Source organism: Tupaia chinensis, unplaced genomic scaffold (assembly GCF_000334495.1).
Source record: "Tupaia chinensis unplaced genomic scaffold, TupChi_1.0 Scaffold000410_1, whole genome shotgun sequence".
Lineage (NCBI taxonomy): Eukaryota > Metazoa > Chordata > Mammalia > Scandentia > Tupaiidae > Tupaia > Tupaia belangeri.
Genome location: NW_006159915.1, coordinates 450547 through 472376, shown reverse-complemented (window position 1 = coordinate 472376; position 21830 = coordinate 450547). Strand labels below are relative to the sequence as shown.

The 21830-nt window shown below is 37.1% G+C and overlaps 1 protein-coding gene across 1 annotated transcript in view; it reads right to left on the bottom strand.

Annotated features, from left to right (window-relative positions):
- Window positions 1–21830, bottom strand: part of HDAC9 (histone deacetylase 9) — an 865518-nt gene that overhangs the window by 530053 nt on the left and 313635 nt on the right. The window contains exon 3 of the mRNA XM_027774184.1: window positions 2022–2263. Coding sequence (XP_027629985.1) covers window positions 2022–2263 — 242 coding nt within the window. The remainder of the gene's footprint in view (window positions 1–2021; window positions 2264–21830) is intronic.

The following is a 21830-nucleotide window of genomic DNA, read 5'->3' as shown; positions in this document are numbered from 1 at the left end:
TTGTAAATATTTCTTGCAGGCCAGCAGGCTTAGAGGTTAAGGTGGTAAGATTCCATATGGCTGACTGTGTGGTTTGAGTCCTGGACCAGGTGCTTGAAAAATATGCTTGGCGTGTGTGTGTGCATGGGTTCCCGAAATCCTAAGAGGAGAATGGAGGAGAAGGGATTGCAGCGTGGTCACTCTCATGGTGGGGATGTTTTCTCACTTTCCTTCTCTCACTGTGTGTGTCTCTGTCTTTGCCAAGTGCATCACCTTATAGCAAAAGTTGAAGACAAGTTGTTGTTTTTATATTACTGTCATAATGAACTCAAAAAATCAACTTAATCAAATTAAAATAGCCTTGTTTTCAAATGTCTTTGTCAAAAAGTTAAAAGATATTTTATGAATGAAGCTAAAGAAATATTTATCTCTGAAATACAAAGGAAAAATAAATATACAGTGTAATCTTGGGGGCCAGCAAATGGTGTAGTGGTTAAGGTGCTGGTTAAGGTGGTTAAGGTCCCACATGGCCAAGCATGGTTTGAGTCCCAGACCCAGTGGCTTGAAAATCAAACTGGGTGTATCAGCCCCAGATTTGATGTGTAACTCAAAGATCTCGAGAAATACCAGAATAATCTGTTCCCGTCATGTCAGTTTGGTTTCATCGTACTGACAACCTCAGTTGGCATCATGGACCATGAAGAAGCACAACGGAAACATACAGGAGGGAAAATCCTGGGATTCTTTTTCTAGGGATGTAATACACATATACAAATAAAATGCCTCATTGAAAAAAAAAAAAAAAAAGAAAGAGAAAATCAAACTGGGGGGGGGTTGTGTGTGTGTGTGTGTGTGCCCAAAATCTGAACAGGAGAACAGAGGAGAAGGGACTCAAGTGGCCATCCCCCCGGGGGGGGTAATTTTTCACTTTCCTTCTCACTAGCTCTCTCTGGCAGGTGCACAGACCCAATGCTAAAAACCCTTTAAAAAGAGAGAGAGGGAGAGAGAGAGAGAGAGAAAGATCTAAAAAAATATCTGATAATAAAATAGTGCATCATAATAGACTCTAGGATCCATAAACGTATTGCTCAGAATAACGTAAACAATGTGAGTCTTATATCAACAGTTATTCCAAACTTCTTCCAATAAATTCTTATCTACATTCAATAAGGACAATAAAAATATTTTACCAATTTCTCCAAAAATAACTTCCTTAAGCTTTTTATTATGTTATTATTTTGAATGTATACATTTTAAGAACTTTTCTTTAAGAAAGATTAGGACATACTCAGAATGTTTATTTACTGAAGGGTGAAAAGATTTTTTTTAAAAGGCTCTCTCTTTACATAAGGAGATGGCTACATTTTCCTTTCTGGTAAATCATATATGCTGATTCTTTAGAAATAGAAAATGGGGGAACCAGCAGTTAGCGTAATGGCTATGTTGCTGGACTCCCATGTAGTCGACAGCGGTTCGCGTCCCGGACCCGGTGGCTTAAAACTCACGCCAGGCGCATGTGCGTGTGTGCCCAAGATCCCGAGAGGAGAATGGAGGAGAAGGGATTGCGGCATGACCATCCCCCCTGGGGAGTGATTTCTCGCTTTCTGTCTCTATGTCTCTCTCTGTCTGTCTGGTGAGCGCACGCGCCCTATAGTGAAAACCTCTCCAAAAAAAAAAAAAAGAAATAGAAAATGGGTCTCTCTAGGTTCATGGATCTTCTGGTAGAGAGTAGGTGGGGCAAATGAAAAAAAAAATCATGTTGGACAGAATCTAATCTGAGGGAAGGAAGTTTTTATTCTTTAATATAGACTCCATAAGCTAAAAGGGAAGAGTGGTAGAGGCCCCTCTAAGAGGCAAAGCAGGTATTTTATAGGTACTTACCTAGGCGTTCACTAGTACAATCGCAATTTCCTTCAAGTCACATGTCCATGTCATAATCACAGCAAAGCTCCCGTCCAGTCCTCCCCTGGGGGCCTCTCATACCCGTGTCATGATGCACACTTCCTGAGTAAGAAAATCAGAGACAAAGAAACATTTGCTACCTTGATGTGCTCCTGAAGCTGAGCCTGGTGCTGCCGTGTCAAGTTCTCATGCTGTTTCTGAAACTCTGCGATCAAGAGTTGCTTCTGGATTTGTTGCTGCTGCTGGATAAGAAGTAGCTCCTGCTGCAGTTGCTTCTCACGAACGACAGGGTCCACCACAGGCATCATCATCCTGAGGTCGGTCCTTAGGTCTAATGGCGAGATGGGCTCCAGGCCCACAGGAACCTCTGACTTCACATCCACTGGAGAACCAGGAAGAAAGAAAGGGTGAGAGGATGGTGGGACAGGTTGGGAATTAGCAGATTGCATTAGAAACAAACAAAAAAGAAAAGACACTATACCTGGCACAACAAATTTTATGTCAATGATTCTAGTCATTTCTTTACAACAATTATTAAGGGCTTTTGTACATTAGTTTTGATAAATGGACCATATATGCTAGTTATCACTCAACAATGTGTACTCTACCATGAATCTTCCACATTTTCTTTTTCCAAAGAGATGGTTTCAATTATTCACTGGTATCAAGATTACTCATTAAATGTATACAGAACCACGTATGTCAAGTCAACTTTGGACGAGAAAAAAAAAAGTGTGATTATATTGAGGGTAAGATATAATAAGACAGAACTTCTACCGCAGTTAAATTAGAGCACTTATGAACATTATTCTTTGCGATCATACTCAAAAGATGTATTATCTTAAAAATTAAGTTTGTAATGTAATGTATTTGCAGGCCTATTGAACCTAACAGAGAAAGAATGTAAATCTGCATGCTAAAATGTGGGAAATGGTGATTAACCACAACATCAGGAGTGAAAGTTGCCAAGTTTCTAAGTGCTGGTTTTAAAATTGTAATAATTTGTATCTCAGTTACTTCATTCTTAAAATAAACAAGGTAGAAAATGTATGAGGAAACTTGAAACGAGTATTATTTAATCAGACCACTGGAGGAAGAGGGATTTGATGACTTGAGAAAAACTACTGAAGATAATACTTAAATTTATAAAAATTCCATGAGATAATGTATATAAAATTCTCAACATAACTTCTGGCAGATAAAAAACCAGTTTTTTTGTATTTTTGGGGGGGCGGGGTAAAGTCTCACTGTATATTGCAATTCTCATGCACCAGCCTCCTGAGTCACTAAGAGCGCACATGTATAGCATCATGTTAGGCTTTTATAGTGGTCCAGGAATTGAACACGGACCTTTCTAAAGGGGTGGCTTAAGCAGGAAACCTCAAAGACAAGGCAGATATCCAGATATAGCAATTGCTTGTGGCTGGTGTCCATTCTGATAGGTCAGTGTCCATGCCAAACTGGTTATTAAATCATTTGAGTTGATCCTTACCCACAAGAATCAGGAAAGTTTGCAATGAAATGGGCTAAAGCCAAGAAGGATTTTGGAGGGGAAGCTGAAATAAATTGGATGCCATGATTCTTCAAAAGAGGGCAGCCACTACTCAGATCCAACCAATTATTGGTAGAAGGAAGAAAGGAAATTCAGACTCAGTGGAACTATAAATAACCCCATTTTCATTGAAAAATTATTCAAGATAGTTACTCCAGGAACACAACAAAATTCTTATGTTAATTTTGACATGCGGGCAGCCAATTTTCAACCTTTGCTCTAAAATGTAAATTCTTCTATCTGTGTAACTCTGACAATGTTATTGAACTTTCTAAGACCCAGTTCATCCATCTGTAAAATGGAGATAATTACAGTGACAGTAATAGTAAGAGCTGCTAAAAGGCTTGAATGAGACCATCCACTCAAAGTACTTAAAGCATATGACCCACTCCTTAATAAATTCTTTACTTTGCTTTGTATTATATAAAATGGAGGTATCTTATACATTAAAATTAATTATCACTACCAAGTGGCTAACAAAACAGGAATGATAGGAATAAGTATAAATATAAAATGGTATATGATTTCTAATAATAGAAAATAAAACTCTAAAATCTCTAGAAAAATGGACAAAGAAAGAATAGAATTAAGTGTTTAAACTGAAAATCACCTTCACTAGTAAAGAAATGCAAATTATAAATAAAAATGAAGCAACATCATCTAAAAATTATATATTATATATGTGATTCATTTATATTCATATGTGTGCATATAATGTCAATGAATAATGTTTATGGGAGCATAAAAACAGCAATAAGAATAACATATACTCTTTGATAATGGTATAAACTATATAATTTAGTCAATATACATTTATTTAGCCCCTTAATACTTGATGTTACAGTTCAGTAGTTAAAAAAAAAAGATAAACATTCCAGTCCTTGTTGAGAATACATTCTAATTTTTTTTTCCATTCTTTTTAATTTGCTAGAGGGCGCATGTACTCACTGGAAAGAAACAGACAAAGGAAAGAAAGGAAAAGTGAAGAAAGCATGCCCATGGAGGATGGTCACACTGGAATCTCTTCTCTATTTCTCATTTTGGGATTTGAGGCATGCACACAAATGTGCCTGGTATACCTCAAACATCATGGATCCAGGATTTGAACCACATGGTGGGCCATGTGGGATCTAACCGTTGGAACCATCATGCTACCAAGTGGCTTCTAATGAGGTTTGTAACCATGAACTTTTTAAAGTCCCCTCAAATAATAACTCATTTGGATATGCAGATTCCATGTTGGGAACTACAAAGTTAATATACCATTTGGATATTTAAGAGCTATTTTCAAGGAACCAGACAGTGGCACACTGCTAAAATGTGAAGTTCTACAAGGCTAACTCAAATGGCTTTGTGGCTCCAGACTTCCTCCAGTACATCAGGCATGTGTGTGTCTAGTACCTGTGGCTGCTGGAAGCTGGGGATGGATTGCAGTGTCGACACCCTGTTAGTGGTGCTATCTCTGTTTCTCTCTCTCTGATTCTCCTGCTTTTAGAAAAAAATAAATAGGGACCAGCAGTTAGTGTAATGGCTATGTCGCTGAACTCTCATGTAGCCGACCACAGTTCGAGTCCCGGACCCGGTGGCTTAAACTCATGCCGGGCGCATGTGTGTGCATGCCCAAGATCCTGAGAGGAGAATGAAAGAGAAGGGATTGCAGCATGGCCATCCCCCCTGGGGGGTGATTTCTCGTTTTATGATGTCTTTCTATCTCTCTCTGTCTTTCTGGTGAGCGCACGTGCCCTATAGCAAAAACTTCTCAAAAAAAAAAAGCGCTCTTTTCAGTGAGTGAAGAAAGCCTAACAAAAATCTTGTCTGTGCACAGACTGGTTGTTTTTCAGCATATTGATTAGAAGTTTGTACTGATAATATTTTGTGTGTCACTTTAACAAAAATGGGAACACAATTTACTAATACAGTTTGTTGAACGACCTCTTGAAAAATCTGATACTTGTGAAAGGAGAGAAATTAATTGTGACAAGTCTGGAAGCAAAGGAGGATGGTGGCCTGTAAGATGTCTTCGTTGCAGTGCCCCATGAAGAACTTTCAGTCAAGGCTTGGAGTAACATGAGATATTTAAGCATTAACTTAAAGCATTGGCATAATTCCAACCAAAAGCAATGGCTGTTAATGATATATTTCATTTTTACCTTAAAAAAAGCCAAACTAGACCCTTCAGTTTTACATGGAAATCCCAATAAACAAAGGTCAGAATTTAGCCCTATAAAGACAAAATGTAAAAGGTTCAAGAAACCCTGGAGTCTCTTATTGCTGGTATTCTTTTTATCCATAAACTACAAACATCAAACTCTTAATTTAAATAAAAAGATAAGGGGAAGAAAATGTCCCATAACTCTCTGAAAACAGTTCATGTAAACCTCCATGGGTAATTTGACTTCTTAACCTGCTATCCCAACAGAAATGATTGTGTCTAACTGCTTGCCTTTGTTCAGAGACTAATCACTAAATTGTGAAAAATCACCCTCAACTTACAAAAACTGCTCTTGATTATAAATAATTGCCCAAGACTGAGAGAAAGTGGCAGGCAAGATCCCAGTCTTTCATCCAATTTATTCAGCAGCAATCCACATTCCATTTGTCTAGACTAAATATAGCAGCGTTTATACAAGAAATCAATAGTGCTTGCAGAGAGGAGAGCAAAGGCATGAATATTTCATCAAACTCAGAGAGAAATGGCAATCAGCAAACTGATGGTTCTGTGTAGGTCATCGTTGGCCTGTTGGATTTGTTCCTGTTAGTTGGACAATACCTCATCTTTGTCTAATCATAATCATATCATGGCCATTCTCTCTATTTTTAACATTAATTGCCTTGTGGGTGACAAAGGCTCATCGTATTCCAGAAGGAATGTGGCTTTTTCTTACATCCTTTGTGACAGGCTAATAAGCCTCTCTAGGAGCAATAATAGTAACACAATCCCAGGACTGCGTTTCAACCAGTTACAGTCACTTCCACATCACAGAATGTGAAAGAAAAAGAATTATCCAAAGCTGCATTTTAAAAATCATAATTAGAAATAATCAACTTACAAAGAAAACTTAACCACCAATTTTAATAGTGGGTAAACGGAATTATCTTTGCTTAAGACATTCCTCTACTGGGAACTTGCAAATTCTTCACAAGTTACTTTGAACAGGTGGTCAGTGGTATGTAAATTAAAGGAAGTTGATGACAACAGATATTATTGGGTGGTCGGAAAAGTCATGATGTATTTTCTATGTATTTCTATGCAAAAATGTGTCAAGACTTTTCCAATGACTCAGTAGTATTAGCATTAGTTATAAATGAATCATCTTTTCTTAAACAAATCTTAAGTTCTCATGGCATATGCAAGGACCTTGACATAGTTAGGTTTGTTTAGACTTATCTGAGATTGCAAAATTAAATATGCAAACATATATATTATTATTTTTATTGTTATAGATGAATTTTATAGGCTATACACACATACACACACGTATATGTATTAACTGGCCTTAATTATCACTTTATAACGTCTTCGCAGTGTCTTATTTGTTCTTTGAATGTTACTTTCATCTGTTTAATGTTTATCAACTCATGCAATATCTCTTTTAAAAATAGTTTTTAGTTTTCAACAAAACTAAAATGAAAATAAAACCCAAGATCATATAGATGTTTACTATAGTGACATTTACTTAAGCAACATGAATACTTTTTTTTTTTTTTTTTTAGATTTTGGCCTTTGGGCACATGTGCTCAATAGAGACAGAGACAGTGAGAGGGAAAGTGAGAAATTACCTCCAAGAGGAGATGGCCATACCACAATCTCTTCTCCTCCATTTTTCTCATGGGATCTAGGGCACGCACGCACACATGCCTGCCATGAGTTTGAAGCCACTGGGTCTGGGACCCGAACATGGTCAACTATGTGGGAATACAGCCGTTGTAACCATTACACCATCTGCTGGCCCCACACATTCAGTTTTAATTGAATTTCTGTGACAATTGTCTTTTTTTAATAGAAAGCCATTTTGCTCATGGGGAAATTGATCATAGCTGCTCATTATAAAGGCTACTCAGCAGTGTTTGTTTCTATTGGTCTACCATGTGCAAAGGGGTCATTCGGATACAAGTCCAGGACACTATTCAATCATATTGGCTAGAGAAGTGGACAGTGTATTAGGGAGGCTCTATGTCCAGAATAATCCATGACATTGTCTCTGCTGACATAGCCATTTTGTTCTTTCCACACCAGGGTCTCAAAGCATCCCTAGTCCAAGTAAGTAGCGCCTTCACTGGAAGACGCTCCTTACGTGCACAGAGCACTTTGGTAAAGGGATGTCCAGGACTCCATCTCCAAAGGTGTGCAAATGAGGCAAAGGGACTCCTGTGACAATTTAACAAGTTATTTTTTCTTCTGATCAATATTATGTCTTATGGATTGGCTTTCCTAAAGTAGTGCTCATCCCAGCAAAATTCACTAATCAGCTTTCACCCTACTACCTTCAGCTTAATTTCTGCTACCTCTTTCAGAAACCAAGCCAGAGTCTTTAAATAAGTCTATGTCTCTTGTCCATATGTCTTCCTTTTTATCAAGATAATTCAAGAAACAGTTTTTTGAGCATATGTTATTACTTTGCTAAATATAAGGGGAATAAAAAATGAGAGGTACAGTGTAGTCCCTGCTTGCCAGAGCTCACAATAAAGTACATATTAAGAGGTTAGGCAGGATAGGACAGTGTGATCAGGTTCTGTAGATAAGAGGAAGGCATAAGAGAAGCACACAACTGCAAAATAATACAGGAAGTTATTTGTTACAAGGGAATTTTAAAAAGTAAAGCACTGACTATTTCAGGTAGAGTCATAAAAGTCTTAACAAAGAAAGCCCATTTTCCTGACTGTCCCCATGCCATTAAAAAGGCAAGGGCATGAACTCAAAGGAGAAGGACAGTATGTACAAAGGAACAAGAAAAGAAAGAGGAAACTGCACATGGCTTGGTATGACTGGATCCTGTTAGGTGTAAGTGGTGTAAAAGGTCAGAGACACAGGCAGGAGGCACAGTTATTTCACCAAGTGAGGAGAGTGGCAGAAGCCAAGGCTATCAGCATCAGAATGCAGAGCAAGTTATTCAACTCTGTGGTAGGCTCTGAGTTTATTCCTTTACAAAATCTGACCTAACTAATTGTGAGGAGTAAATGAGAGTAAAATAAGTTTTCCTTCCTTTACTTTGTGAGTACTAATTGACATCAGATGTTTAAAGTAGAAGGCATGAAAAAATGTCTGGTGGGCGTGAAAAGCATAACATGAGAGAAACTAGAAGAAAAGTGTCTCTACCTACTCTTCTCTCATGATCCGCCTCGCTTTCTTCTTTCTGTTTTTCCTACTTCTCTTTCAGATTTAATGAACTAGAGCAATGGAAGTGGGGAAGAAGGTAAGGTTATAAACAGAAGACAGTGCTTCTGGTAGAATTCATCGATTCTGGAAGATAAGTAGCAACATAAATAATACATTTTTATAATTTTTGTCATTTTTATTCTTTCTGTTCTGTTGGTTATATCATAGCACAGCTAATGAAAATAGGCCGTACTTGATGCCTGCTTGTATCTTGTTCCTCTAGTCCTTTATTTCAATAGGCATCAGTTCGTAAGTACAACACTATGTAAAGAAAGGATCAGACTGGAAAGGTTGTGTCAGTTGAAATCACCCAGTATAGGACACATCCTGAATTATCTAAACACTAATACTTAACCCATAAATGAATCATAAATTTGTTCATTCATATTATCAACATAATACTATATGTTATATTATATAATATATATTCTATAATATATAAAACATATTCTATTAATATAACCTTAGAAAATTAGACCAGAAGTGCTGAAAATATATTTCAGGGGTGGCCCCAGAGCCTAGAGGTTAATGGAGCAAGATCCCACATGGCCACTCACAGTTCAAATCTCAGTATCAAAGCCAAAAAACACATTAGAAACTTGTGCATGAGTGCCCCCAATTCTGACAAGACAAACAGATGGACAGATGAGACTGCAGCATGCCCATGCCTCATTGCTGATACTTTTCTCTCTCTCCCCCATGAATATAAATGTCCTCTGGCAATTCAAGTTTTTTGTTTTTGTTCTTTTATGTCTTAAATGTCAAATTGAAAGGTGAAGAATTAAATTAATATATTTAAATATGAGGTAAATTTTCTTAAAGGTATATAATTTTTTTAAAAAATTATAAATTGCCAGAGGGTATGTGTACTTACCAAAGAGAAAGAGAGAGAGAAGGAGAAAGCGCCCCCTAATGAGGCATGGTTGCATCAAAAACTCTTCTCCGTTTCACTAGCTTGTCATATTTTGAGCATGCATGCTCACATAGGTAGTGTTTTATCCCAAGTCACCAGGCTGGGACTTGAACTGTGGTCAGCCATGTGAGATCCAGCATCCCTTATACACTAGACAAGGGGACTAGCCCTAATCAAATATTTTTGACATTTTATCTAAAATAACCAATAGTTTATTTTTTTAAGATGTTTTTGCTAGGGTGCGTGTGCTCACAAGAAAGACAGAGAGACAGAGAGACAGAAAGTGAGAAATCACCCCCCAGGGGGGATGGCCACACCGCAATCCCTTCTCCTCCATTCTCCTCTCGGGATCTTGGGCGGGCACGCACGCACACGTGCCCGGCGTGAGTTTAAGCCACCAGGTCTGGGACTCAAACTGAGGACCATTACACCATCTGCTGGCCCCACACATTCAGTTTTAATTGAATTTCTGTGACAATTGTCTTTTTTTAATAGAAAGCCATTTTGCTCATGGGGAAATTGATCATAGCTGCTCATTATAAAGGCTACTCAGCAGTGTTTGTTTCTATTGGTCTACCATGTGCAAAGGGGTCATTCGGATACAAGTCCAGGACACTATTCAATCATATTGGCTAGAGAAGTGGACAGTGTATTAGGGAGGCTCTATGTCCAGAATAATCCATGACATTGTCTCTGCTGACATAGCCATTTTGTTCTTTCCACACCAGGGTCTCAAAGCATCCCTAGTCCAAGTAAGTAGCGCCTTCACTGGAAGACGCTCCTTACGTGCACAGAGCACTTTGGTAAAGGGATGTCCAGGACTCCATCTCCAAAGGTGTGCAAATGAGGCAAAGGGACTCCTGTGACAATTTAACAAGTTATTTTTTCTTCTGATCAATATTATGTCTTATGGATTGGCTTTCCTAAAGTAGTGCTCATCCCAGCAAAATTCACTAATCAGCTTTCACCCTACTACCTTCAGCTTAATTTCTGCTACCTCTTTCAGAAACCAAGCCAGAGTCTTTAAATAAGTCTATGTCTCTTGTCCATATGTCTTCCTTTTTATCAAGATAATTCAAGAAACAGTTTTTTGAGCATATGTTATTACTTTGCTAAATATAAGGGGAATAAAAAATGAGAGGTACAGTGTAGTCCCTGCTTGCCAGAGCTCACAATAAAGTACATATTAAGAGGTTAGGCAGGATAGGACAGTGTGATCAGGTTCTGTAGATAAGAGGAAGGCATAAGAGAAGCACACAACTGCAAAATAATACAGGAAGTTATTTGTTACAAGGGAATTTTAAAAAGTAAAGCACTGACTATTTCAGGTAGAGTCATAAAAGTCTTAACAAAGAAAGCCCATTTTCCTGACTGTCCCCATGCCATTAAAAAGGCAAGGGCATGAACTCAAAGGAGAAGGACAGTATGTACAAAGGAACAAGAAAAGAAAGAGGAAACTGCACATGGCTTGGTATGACTGGATCCTGTTAGGTGTAAGTGGTGTAAAAGGTCAGAGACACAGGCAGGAGGCACAGTTATTTCACCAAGTGAGGAGAGTGGCAGAAGCCAAGGCTATCAGCATCAGAATGCAGAGCAAGTTATTCAACTCTGTGGTAGGCTCTGAGTTTATTCCTTTACAAAATCTGACCTAACTAATTGTGAGGAGTAAATGAGAGTAAAATAAGTTTTCCTTCCTTTACTTTGTGAGTACTAATTGACATCAGATGTTTAAAGTAGAAGGCATGAAAAAATGTCTGGTGGGCGTGAAAAGCATAACATGAGAGAAACTAGAAGAAAAGTGTCTCTACCTACTCTTCTCTCATGATCCGCCTCGCTTTCTTCTTTCTGTTTTTCCTACTTCTCTTTCAGATTTAATGAACTAGAGCAATGGAAGTGGGGAAGAAGGTAAGGTTATAAACAGAAGACAGTGCTTCTGGTAGAATTCATCGATTCTGGAAGATAAGTAGCAACATAAATAATACATTTTTATAATTTTTGTCATTTTTATTCTTTCTGTTCTGTTGGTTATATCATAGCACAGCTAATGAAAATAGGCCGTACTTGATGCCTGCTTGTATCTTGTTCCTCTAGTCCTTTATTTCAATAGGCATCAGTTCGTAAGTACAACACTATGTAAAGAAAGGATCAGACTGGAAAGGTTGTGTCAGTTGAAATCACCCAGTATAGGACACATCCTGAATTATCTAAACACTAATACTTAACCCATAAATGAATCATAAATTTGTTCATTCATATTATCAACATAATACTATATGTTATATTATATAATATATATTCTATAATATATAAAACATATTCTATTAATATAACCTTAGAAAATTAGACCAGAAGTGCTGAAAATATATTTCAGGGGTGGCCCCAGAGCCTAGAGGTTAATGGAGCAAGATCCCACATGGCCACTCACAGTTCAAATCTCAGTATCAAAGCCAAAAAACACATTAGAAACTTGTGCATGAGTGCCCCCAATTCTGACAAGACAAACAGATGGACAGATGAGACTGCAGCATGCCCATGCCTCATTGCTGATACTTTTCTCTCTCTCCCCCATGAATATAAATGTCCTCTGGCAATTCAAGTTTTTTGTTTTTGTTCTTTTATGTCTTAAATGTCAAATTGAAAGGTGAAGAATTAAATTAATATATTTAAAAAAGAGGTAAATTTTCTTAAAGGTATATAATTTTTTTAAAAAATTATAAATTGCCAGAGGGTATGTGTACTTACCAAAGAGAAAGAGAGAGAGAAGGAGAAAGCGCCCCCTAATGAGGCATGGTTGCATCAAAAACTCTTCTCCGTTTCACTAGCTTGTCATATTTTGAGCATGCATGCTCACATAGGTAGTGTTTTATCCCAAGTCACCAGGCTGGGACTTGAACTGTGGTCAGCCATGTGAGATCCAGCATCCCTTATACACTAGACAAGGGGACTAGCCCTAATCAAATATTTTTGACATTTTATCTAAAATAACCAATAGTTTATTTTTTTAAGATGTTTTTGCTAGGGTGCGTGTGCTCACAAGAAAGACAGAGAGACAGAGAGACAGAAAGTGAGAAATCACCCCCCAGGGGGGATGGCCACACCGCAATCCCTTCTCCTCCATTCTCCTCTCGGGATCTTGGGCGGGCACGCACGCACACGTGCCCGGCGTGAGTTTAAGCCACCAGGTCTGGGACTCAAACTGAGGTTGACTACATGGGAGTTCAGCGACTTAGCCATTACACTAACTGCTGATCCCATCAATACTTTATTTTTAAAAATGCTAAAATAATTTTTATTGTAGACTCTTCATTAAGATACATAGGCTTGGAAGGCACATTGTTTTTTGTTTTGTTTTGATTTTCTGAAAAAGTAAATTAATAAATTTGAATGTGCCTAACATCAAAAATTGAAAATAGGAGAATATTCTTTCAGTGATAACAATAGTAGCCAAATTTCACCTTAGTAATACAAATATTCTTAGATGATTTCCTAGTATTAATATTTATGATAGAATCATCATGAAATAAAATGAATTAGCAGAGTGTCAAAAAATGAAAAATTTTTATAAAAATAATTTAAATTGATCAGTCCAGAAATACAATTCTTTTTCAAAGTAATTTTGTTCAAGTTAGGTATGTCTTTAGCTTCTTAAAGAGCATTAAACGTGGCATAAATGAAAAGAATATAAATGCAAAAAGCAACCTGGGCTTTGATTTACTATACTCTTATTCCCAGGGGTCTGAACAGGAAACAAAAATACCCACAAATGACTAAAATATCAGTAGGTCTTGAAATATCAACATTTAAGCTAAAACAAGCTAACTTTTTAATCAAAGCCTTTACTATTTTGATTTACTTAATTTAAACTCCCTCTCTGCAAATATGCTTTTGAATTAAGCAGTCATAACAAACCATAACACAAACATGAATTGCCAAGTAATTTGTAATACCCACTTAGGTCTAAAGTATTGCAATGTTTGCTAGTTCCTTACTATTCGAGAACTGAGTGAAAGCGTCATTGAGCTCCTTGGACTATGGAAACAAAATCAAGCCAATTTATGTGACTTGAAGGGAATAGGAGCTAAGAACCTAATCCATATTATTTTGTACAAATTTAATCTGAAATAAAGTTATCAGTAAGTGAAACCTTGAGTAGATGAGTGATTTTAGTGTTTTAGATAGAAAATAGGTATGAATTTAAAAGTTATGTATTTAGCCATGAAAAACATTGCTGTCTTAATCCATTAGAGTATTGCTAAGCAGAAGTATCAGACTGGGTGATTTTTTAAAAAATCCAAGTTTATTTGGTCCACAATTCCGGTAGCTGCAGTCCAAGAGCACAGGGTTAGCATCTGGCTAGCCTCTGGTCCTACATCACAAAATGGAAACAGGATGGTCAGTGGACATGTACAGAAGGGGAGCACACAACCTATAGGCGACCATCATTTACAACAACCCATTCCCTAAGACTAACCCCTTCTTCCAATACCACAGCTCACTTCCCCTCTCGATACAGTGCAGTGCCCCATGATCCATACACCTCCAACAGGCCCCATGTCTTCATGGCTGATGCACCTCCCAATATCTTTACATTGGGGACCCAATTCCAATGCATGAATTCCCGGGGAACAAACCATCATCCAAACTACAGTAACTCCTTGACTTGGATTTATAGTAAACTGACTTTAGAAGGAACTACAAGGAAGGTGGGAAAATCTGCACTTCCCCATGTTTTTTCCTCCAACATTTTCTTCTATGTTACAACAATTACTGTGGTAGATGGCAACAATAATACTGTTGTATTACTATCTGCAGATGGCAAACAAAACTTCACTCTTACTATGAAAATCTAATATTTGAAGCAGGGGATTATATTTTAATTGCAGAACCTAGTACATAATGTGGAATGTAATATAAGTTTAATAAATATTGAGGCCATCAGGTGATGTGGTGGTTAAGGTGCCGTGATTGACCGTGGTTCAAGTCTCAAACCAGGAGGTTTGTTTTTTTTGTTTTTTGTTTTTTTTTTCTCTCTCTGTATTTCTCTGGTGAGCACATAGGCCCTATAACAATTTTAAAATAATAATAATTAATAAAATAAAATTAATATTCTTTTAAAAAATAAATATTGGTTTAATACATTACTCTCAGATACCCCTCTCTGAAAATGCTTTTTCGTAGCAATTATATTTCTTGACTCAGAAAATACACTTTTTCAAATAATATGTTCCCACTCTTCTACAAAGATTCATTTAAAGAAACACATAACCGTGTGGTTATTTTGATAGGAAAAGGTGTGTTGTAAGTTCTGTGTCATGCCAGCAAGAAACAATTACCTTTGACCATTGCTTAATAGTCCGATACTTTCTGAAAGTATAGAACATATTTGATATACTTTAAGACAACAACATGCATTATAATATGCAGGAAAACTAGAAAAAGGACAGGAAAGCCATTCATGATATCCTTTTCCTCTTTGATCCAGACTGTCTTTTTCTCCTCTCTATTATTTCAATGATATATAATAGGAATAGGATCTGAACCAATGCTCTTTATTTTTCTCTAGAACTCAGTTATTTCCTTCATTCTGAGGAAATACGTATTTTTAAAAAAGTTTTAATGTCTCATTAAAACATAAGATTACACTGGATTGGAAAGCAAAAACATTTCTTTAAACAGCTGGATGTTTTCTGAAATAAAATATATGAACAGACTCACATATAAAAACACCATGAGTTTGAGGAGTAGGAAGAATGAGTGTCTAACTCATTGGCTTCCTTCCTTCCCTTGGATTCCCCTGCGAATCCAAGCTCCATGGAACTCAGTTGGAAAATCACAGTTCAAAGGGCATTATTTGTTCGTTTATTTTGTCAAGTTCAAATCAGGATAGATTACATTATTACTGTCCCCAGGAATAAGGCATTTGGGGGGGGGGGCTAAAAAAAAAAAGGCGTTCTTGTTTTATGAAAATTGGAACTATGGAAATTTTATGATATTTATATTGAAAATAATGAAGTTAGATTTGTACACACGATTTAGGAAAAATAAATATTAGAACATAAAAATTCACCTAGCTTTGCATAATTTCAAACCTCACCTAACCAAATTGATCAGTAGCTGTAGCTATGTTATTGCCACACGGTGGCACCACTTTTGCTCATAATGAGGAATACTATAACTTGTTGGGAAGCACTGTAGATACATGAGTTTGAAATATGCACTTTTTCAGGGCTGGAGCATTCTTAAACAAATGTGACTTTCTTAATTTCAAGTTTAGTTTTCTGAACTTGGACAAGTCAAAGAGTAATAGCTTAATGTTGGTCTGTAGAGTTGTTTTTATTTTCATTTAAATTATGGAATCAACACTAGCGTAGTGCTTTTTGTCTGACCAAACATGATTCTCAATGCATTATAAAACATCAATTCATTTGTTCTTCTATTATAATACTATGAGGTTGTACTATCTGGCCACTTATGGAGTAGATATGGTAATATTCTCACAGGCAGCTGACCACAGAGGAACTTGGCCAAGGTCACAAAGCTACTAAGTGTAATCAGAATATACCTAGCTCCAGACAGAGCTCATGATCTTAGTTGCTCCATTCTAATTCTGCCTGAGTTCTACAAAAAGGCATTCTGTTTTATTTCCACACAGTTCACTTGGGAGTGTGCCTTGACATAAATTAAACCAAAAAGCTTTGGTAAAAATATATTTTGGGGAGCAGCAGATGGCATAATAGTTACCTCACTGGATCCCCATGTAGTCGACCATGGTTCAAGTCCCAGAACCAGTTGCTTAAAACTCACATCAGGCGCATGTGCATGCATGCCCAAACTCCTGAGAGGAGAATAAAGGAAAAGATATTGTGGTGTGGCCATCCCCTGGGAGGAGGGGGTGATTTCTCACCTTTTGCCCTATAGCAAAAACCTCTCTCTAAAAAAATAAACAAACAACATATATAGATCTATAGATATATAATATATGGGTAGAGAAAAAACTTTATATATTCATATTAATTATTTAAAAAAATTTTTGAAGACACATGCTCAAGAGAGGGAGAAAGAGAGAAAGCACCCCACTAACATGGCATGGTCAGGTCATAATCCTTTTTCCTCCTGCTCTGTATCATGCCAAGACCCTGATGCATATGCCCATCCAGAGTGACCTCTTTTTTTTGGGGGGGGGGGGGGGGGGGGGGAGAACACACACACACACACACACACACACACACACACATACCCAATGTGGTTTTTTTTCCAAGCTTTCAAAGGATGGCCACGCCTCAATCCCTTCTCCTCTTGGGATCTTGGGCACACATGCACACGCGCCCGGCGTGAGTTTAAGACACCAGGTCCAGGACTCGAACCGGGGTTGACTACATGGGAGTTCAGCGATATAGCTATTACGCTAACTGCTGATTTAGCCAACAGGGCCAAGATGAACCCTGGTTAGCCATGTAGGAACGAGATTCCTTTGCTCAGCACCTAAGCACTGAGATATAAGAGCTAGTCCAAGTACTTTTTAGTAATTGCCAATATATTCCATAGAGAAATGTGTAGTTGAATATATTTCTGCATATTTTGACACATGTGCATATTTTCAAGAGAGCCTGAAGCATCATTTTTTTAAAAAAAGTTTATTTATTTTATTGATGATAGCGTACATGTATGCATGAGAGAGAGAGAAAGACAGCAAGATGAGCACGTCTGACAAGGTCTCTTTGCATCACAATCTCTCTTCCTCAACCCTCTAGTTCGTCAATCTCTTTGGAACATGTACACACAACAGGCATGCTTTTTGTCAGGGAGCTGAACCTTGGGTCAACCATGTGGCTTCCAGCACTGTTGTCCAGTTGGCTACCCAGTGTGCCACTAGGGTGGGCCTTAAGCTAGCTAGCTTGCTTGCTTGCTTAGTCACTTATATGATTTTTGGTATAGGGCGCTTGTGTTCACCAGAGAGAGACAGAGAGACAGAAAGTGAGAAATCAAACACCTCCCATCCCCCAAGAGGGATGGCCGTGCTGCAATTATTTTTCCTTCATTCTCCCAGCAGGATTTTAGATAGACACACACACACACAGACACACACACACATGCCCGGCGTGTGTTTTTTGTTGTTGTTTTTTGCTATAGGGCACGTGAACTGGCGGGCATGAGTTTTAAGCCACTGGATCTGAGACTGGAACCACTGTTGACTATGTGGGAGTGCAACAATATAACCATTACACCATCTGCTGGCCCCCTAAGTATCATGATTAACATGTACATTTCAAAGGTCTTTTAAGAAACGAAACAATTCTGTATTTAGTAATTCTAACGTTGTTATTTTATGCTTTTCTTTTAGCTATAGGAAGTTCTTTTGAGTCTAGATCATTTTCTTTCTTTCTCTCTCTCTCTCTTAAATTCACCATGGCCTTACTCTCCCATCTGTAAATCTACTGACTTGCAGGTGAAGACTTACTAATGATGAAGTTGTCTTTGACACTTGATTAACTAAATCCCATTGGATTATAAAAGAGGTAGAGATACTGGATCATAAGTAACTGTAAACAGTGTTAATGTGGTTTGAGTGTATTGTTCATAAATTTTTAGATTAGTTTTAATTGAAGAAAGAAAGTAGTAACAAAAAGTGAGAGGCAGCTGTTTTTTGACAGTGTGAGAAAAGATTTGACAGGATAGACTATGGTGGTCTTTTTTTTTTTTTCTTTGTTATTTCAGTGCTTTTTTTTGGTTCATGATTCCCTGCGTATTATGAGAGAGAATCACTGGCCAACTTATTAGATTAACAGAAAGGTCTACCTCAAAGGAGAGCCTGAAGCTATCAGGAAAAAAAAAAAAATTTAAAGTGTGTATATATATATGCATTAATTAAAGATATCCATAATTTCTTGGCATAAGAAATGTAATAGTTTTTCTCTGTGACTTTTATTTAATTAGACAGCCATTAAAATTTCTATTTCTGGTGGAACTCATAGTATCTGTTTATAGAACTAGCATGTCATGAGAGAATTATAATTATCAGCATTACAGAACGTTTCTCGATATTTTAGACACCTCCTTGTGATGATCAGTCTGCAATTTGAATTGGTAGTACCCCTTTGTACAAATATAAGTATGAGAAATTATCAAAAGTATTAAAACAAACAAAAAAAAACCAGAACTCTGTAGAGCAGAAGTCAGTAAACAATGGCTCAGGAGTCAATTCCAGGGAACCAGCAGTTAGCACAATGGCTATGTCGTTGGACTCCCACGTAGTCGACCGTGGTTTGCATCCTGAACCCAGTGGCTTAAAACTCACACTGGGCGCGTGTGCATGCATGCCCAAGATCCCGAGAGGAGAATGGAGGAGAAGGGATTGCGGCATGACCATCCCCCCTGGGGGGTGATTTCTCGCTTTCTGTCTCTATGTCTCTCTGTCTCTCTCTGTCTGACGAGCGCATGCACCCTATAGCAAAAACCTCTCCAAAAAAAAAAAAAAGGAGTCAATTCCAGCCTGTCTCCTGTTTTTAAGAGCATGCACCCAAGAATTATTTTTAATATTTTAATTTTTTGGGGGGGGGCAAGTATCTTGTGGTATATAAAAATTATAGGATATTCAAATTTTAGTGTTCATAAATAAAGCTTTAGTCAAATACAGACACTGTCAATTCACTTATGTATTGTCTACATTTGTTTTTGTACTACACAGAAATGAGGACTGCAGAAACAGTACAGCCTGCAAAGTCTATCACCTGCCCTGGCAGAAAATATTTGCAGTCCTGTCCATAGAGAACGTATAGACAATTTTATTTTAACACACTAAAACTTCTCTGTGATCATTAAATTTCTAGGTTAGCTTCTACCCTTCTGGTTTAATGTACACAAGTGAAAATTATCATAGTTTCTTTCATTTCAAATAAAACATATTTAGGAAACAGAATGCTGGCAAAGGAAACACCACACAAAAGAAGTTCAAAGTACTTTCGTTTGATGGATGTATTAATTTTAGAATTTGTTTCCTGCTCTTCATATTAAGCAGTTAAATAAAAATTGAAAATAAAAATTAAAATGATGGCATTTTAAAAGGAGTAATATGTAGTGAGCACTAGCTATGATTTTTAACTGGATTTTTTCATTGAATATAGAAACCTTATTATTATTCCCATTTCACAGATATGGATATGAACACTAGACAGGTTAGAGTAATCTTTTTAAGGTCAGGCATAAAACATTTTTCAGGTGCTACTTTTTCATCATAATTATACAAAAACATGACAAATATTACTTTAGAATGCTGTTAAAGACAATGTATAATATTCCATACTACAATATTCAGGTGGGTTCTCCTCCTAATCTAGCTCTTTTTTAGGCAGAGAAAATATGCCCTGCAAAAAGCTAACATATGAATCAAATACTTGTTCAATTGAAATATTTTTAATAAAGTAAATTATGTAGACCACTCAATCTATGTAGCAGTTGGTATATAATTCTTAAGTTTGTAAGTATTTAAGGTGTTTCTCTCTCTCTCCATATATATATATACATATATATATATGTATATATATATATAACTAAAAAGGTAAGAATATCTTATAGAAATCCACATTTGAAAAAGTTTAGCAAGGGAATGTTTGGAAATTAAAGGAATAATATGTTTACTTAACATTTAAAATTTTGTTAATAATGTATGGGTTGATTTCATTTATACTGAATATTTAAAAACACTGAGGTTTTAAAGAAATATCATGTGTACCTCAAAGCTACAATAATACTACTACAAGGTTGGCTATTATATCCTAGTGACAGATCTGTAGCCAAACCACTCAAGAAATTTGGTGCCCCAAACAAAATAGCCATGGCAGTGAAGCATGGTAGGAAAAAAAAAGTATGGAAAAAACAGTTACCCAAATGTTCTTCCAGATAATAATGTAATTTTAAATTAATGTAACCCAAGATTATAGGAAATGCATTGCTAATCATAGAGCTTAGAAAGTCATTCTAAATCCAACAGTTTCTATTATTTTCCATAGAATTTATAATACAACCTAAATCAGAATAGTAAAATATTCAGCAGCTTGGGAATGCATTTGTTACATTAAATTTGCTACACAAAATTTTAAGTTCTTGTTTATGTTTAAATGCTTTAAATCACTCATCTGAATTTTGCAATCCTTAAAATTAAAGAATTAACTATTACCATGTTTAAACAACAGAAGTCAGGAAAAAAAAAATAGATGCAGTTTTTCTCTATCCTATAAGAAGTGCACTGCTATAGGGGTTACACAGGTTTCACACAGGAAGAAGAATGGAGAAACAATCTCATGTGATTCCTTAGAGTCCAGTAATGAAATTTAACCTGCCATGTTAGACATCTCTCGTTTAGATTTAAACAGGCAGTTCAGTTAGGTTTATTCTCCCTAAGGTAGGTTGGGCATGATGCAGGGTGTAGACAAAGTCAAGGTTCAAAAAAACTTCTGGGCATATCTGGAGAGCAAGCAGGTAGGGAACGCCACAGCAGATGGCCATCTGCATAAACGACGAAGGCACTGCCTAAGAAAAACTAATCTTCAGCAAATAAGAAAGCAGGCTTGGGCCAGCAATGGTGTAGCAGTTACATAGATGGCCTTCCACAAGGCCAATCATGGTTTGAGTCCCAGACCCAGTGGCTTGAAAATCAGGCACTAGCATGCCAAAGATCCTGGGAGGAGAATGGAGGAGAAGGGATTGTGGTGTGGCCATCCCCCCTGAGAAGTGATTTCTCACTTTCCTTCTCACTGTCTCTGCCTCTGTCTCTCTCTCTTCAATGAGCGCACAGAGCCGAAGGCAAAAACCTGTTAAAAAAATTAAAAAGGACAAGCTAACACAGTTGCCCTGATAACCAAGCCTCAAAACCTAAGGGATGATTTGATTCTGAATACATGATACATTCTTCCATGTCCACTCTCATTTCTAGGTTCTAGGGGACAAATCTAATGTCCACCTTCCTTCTAGGCTGCTTTGAAAATGCTTTCACTAAACTTCAGAAAGAGGGGTAGAAAATGTTGGATAATAATATGCACGATTAAGTCACTATGCAGTATATTCTAGATGGGAAATCACATTTTGTATGCTATGATGATGCTTAGGGAAAG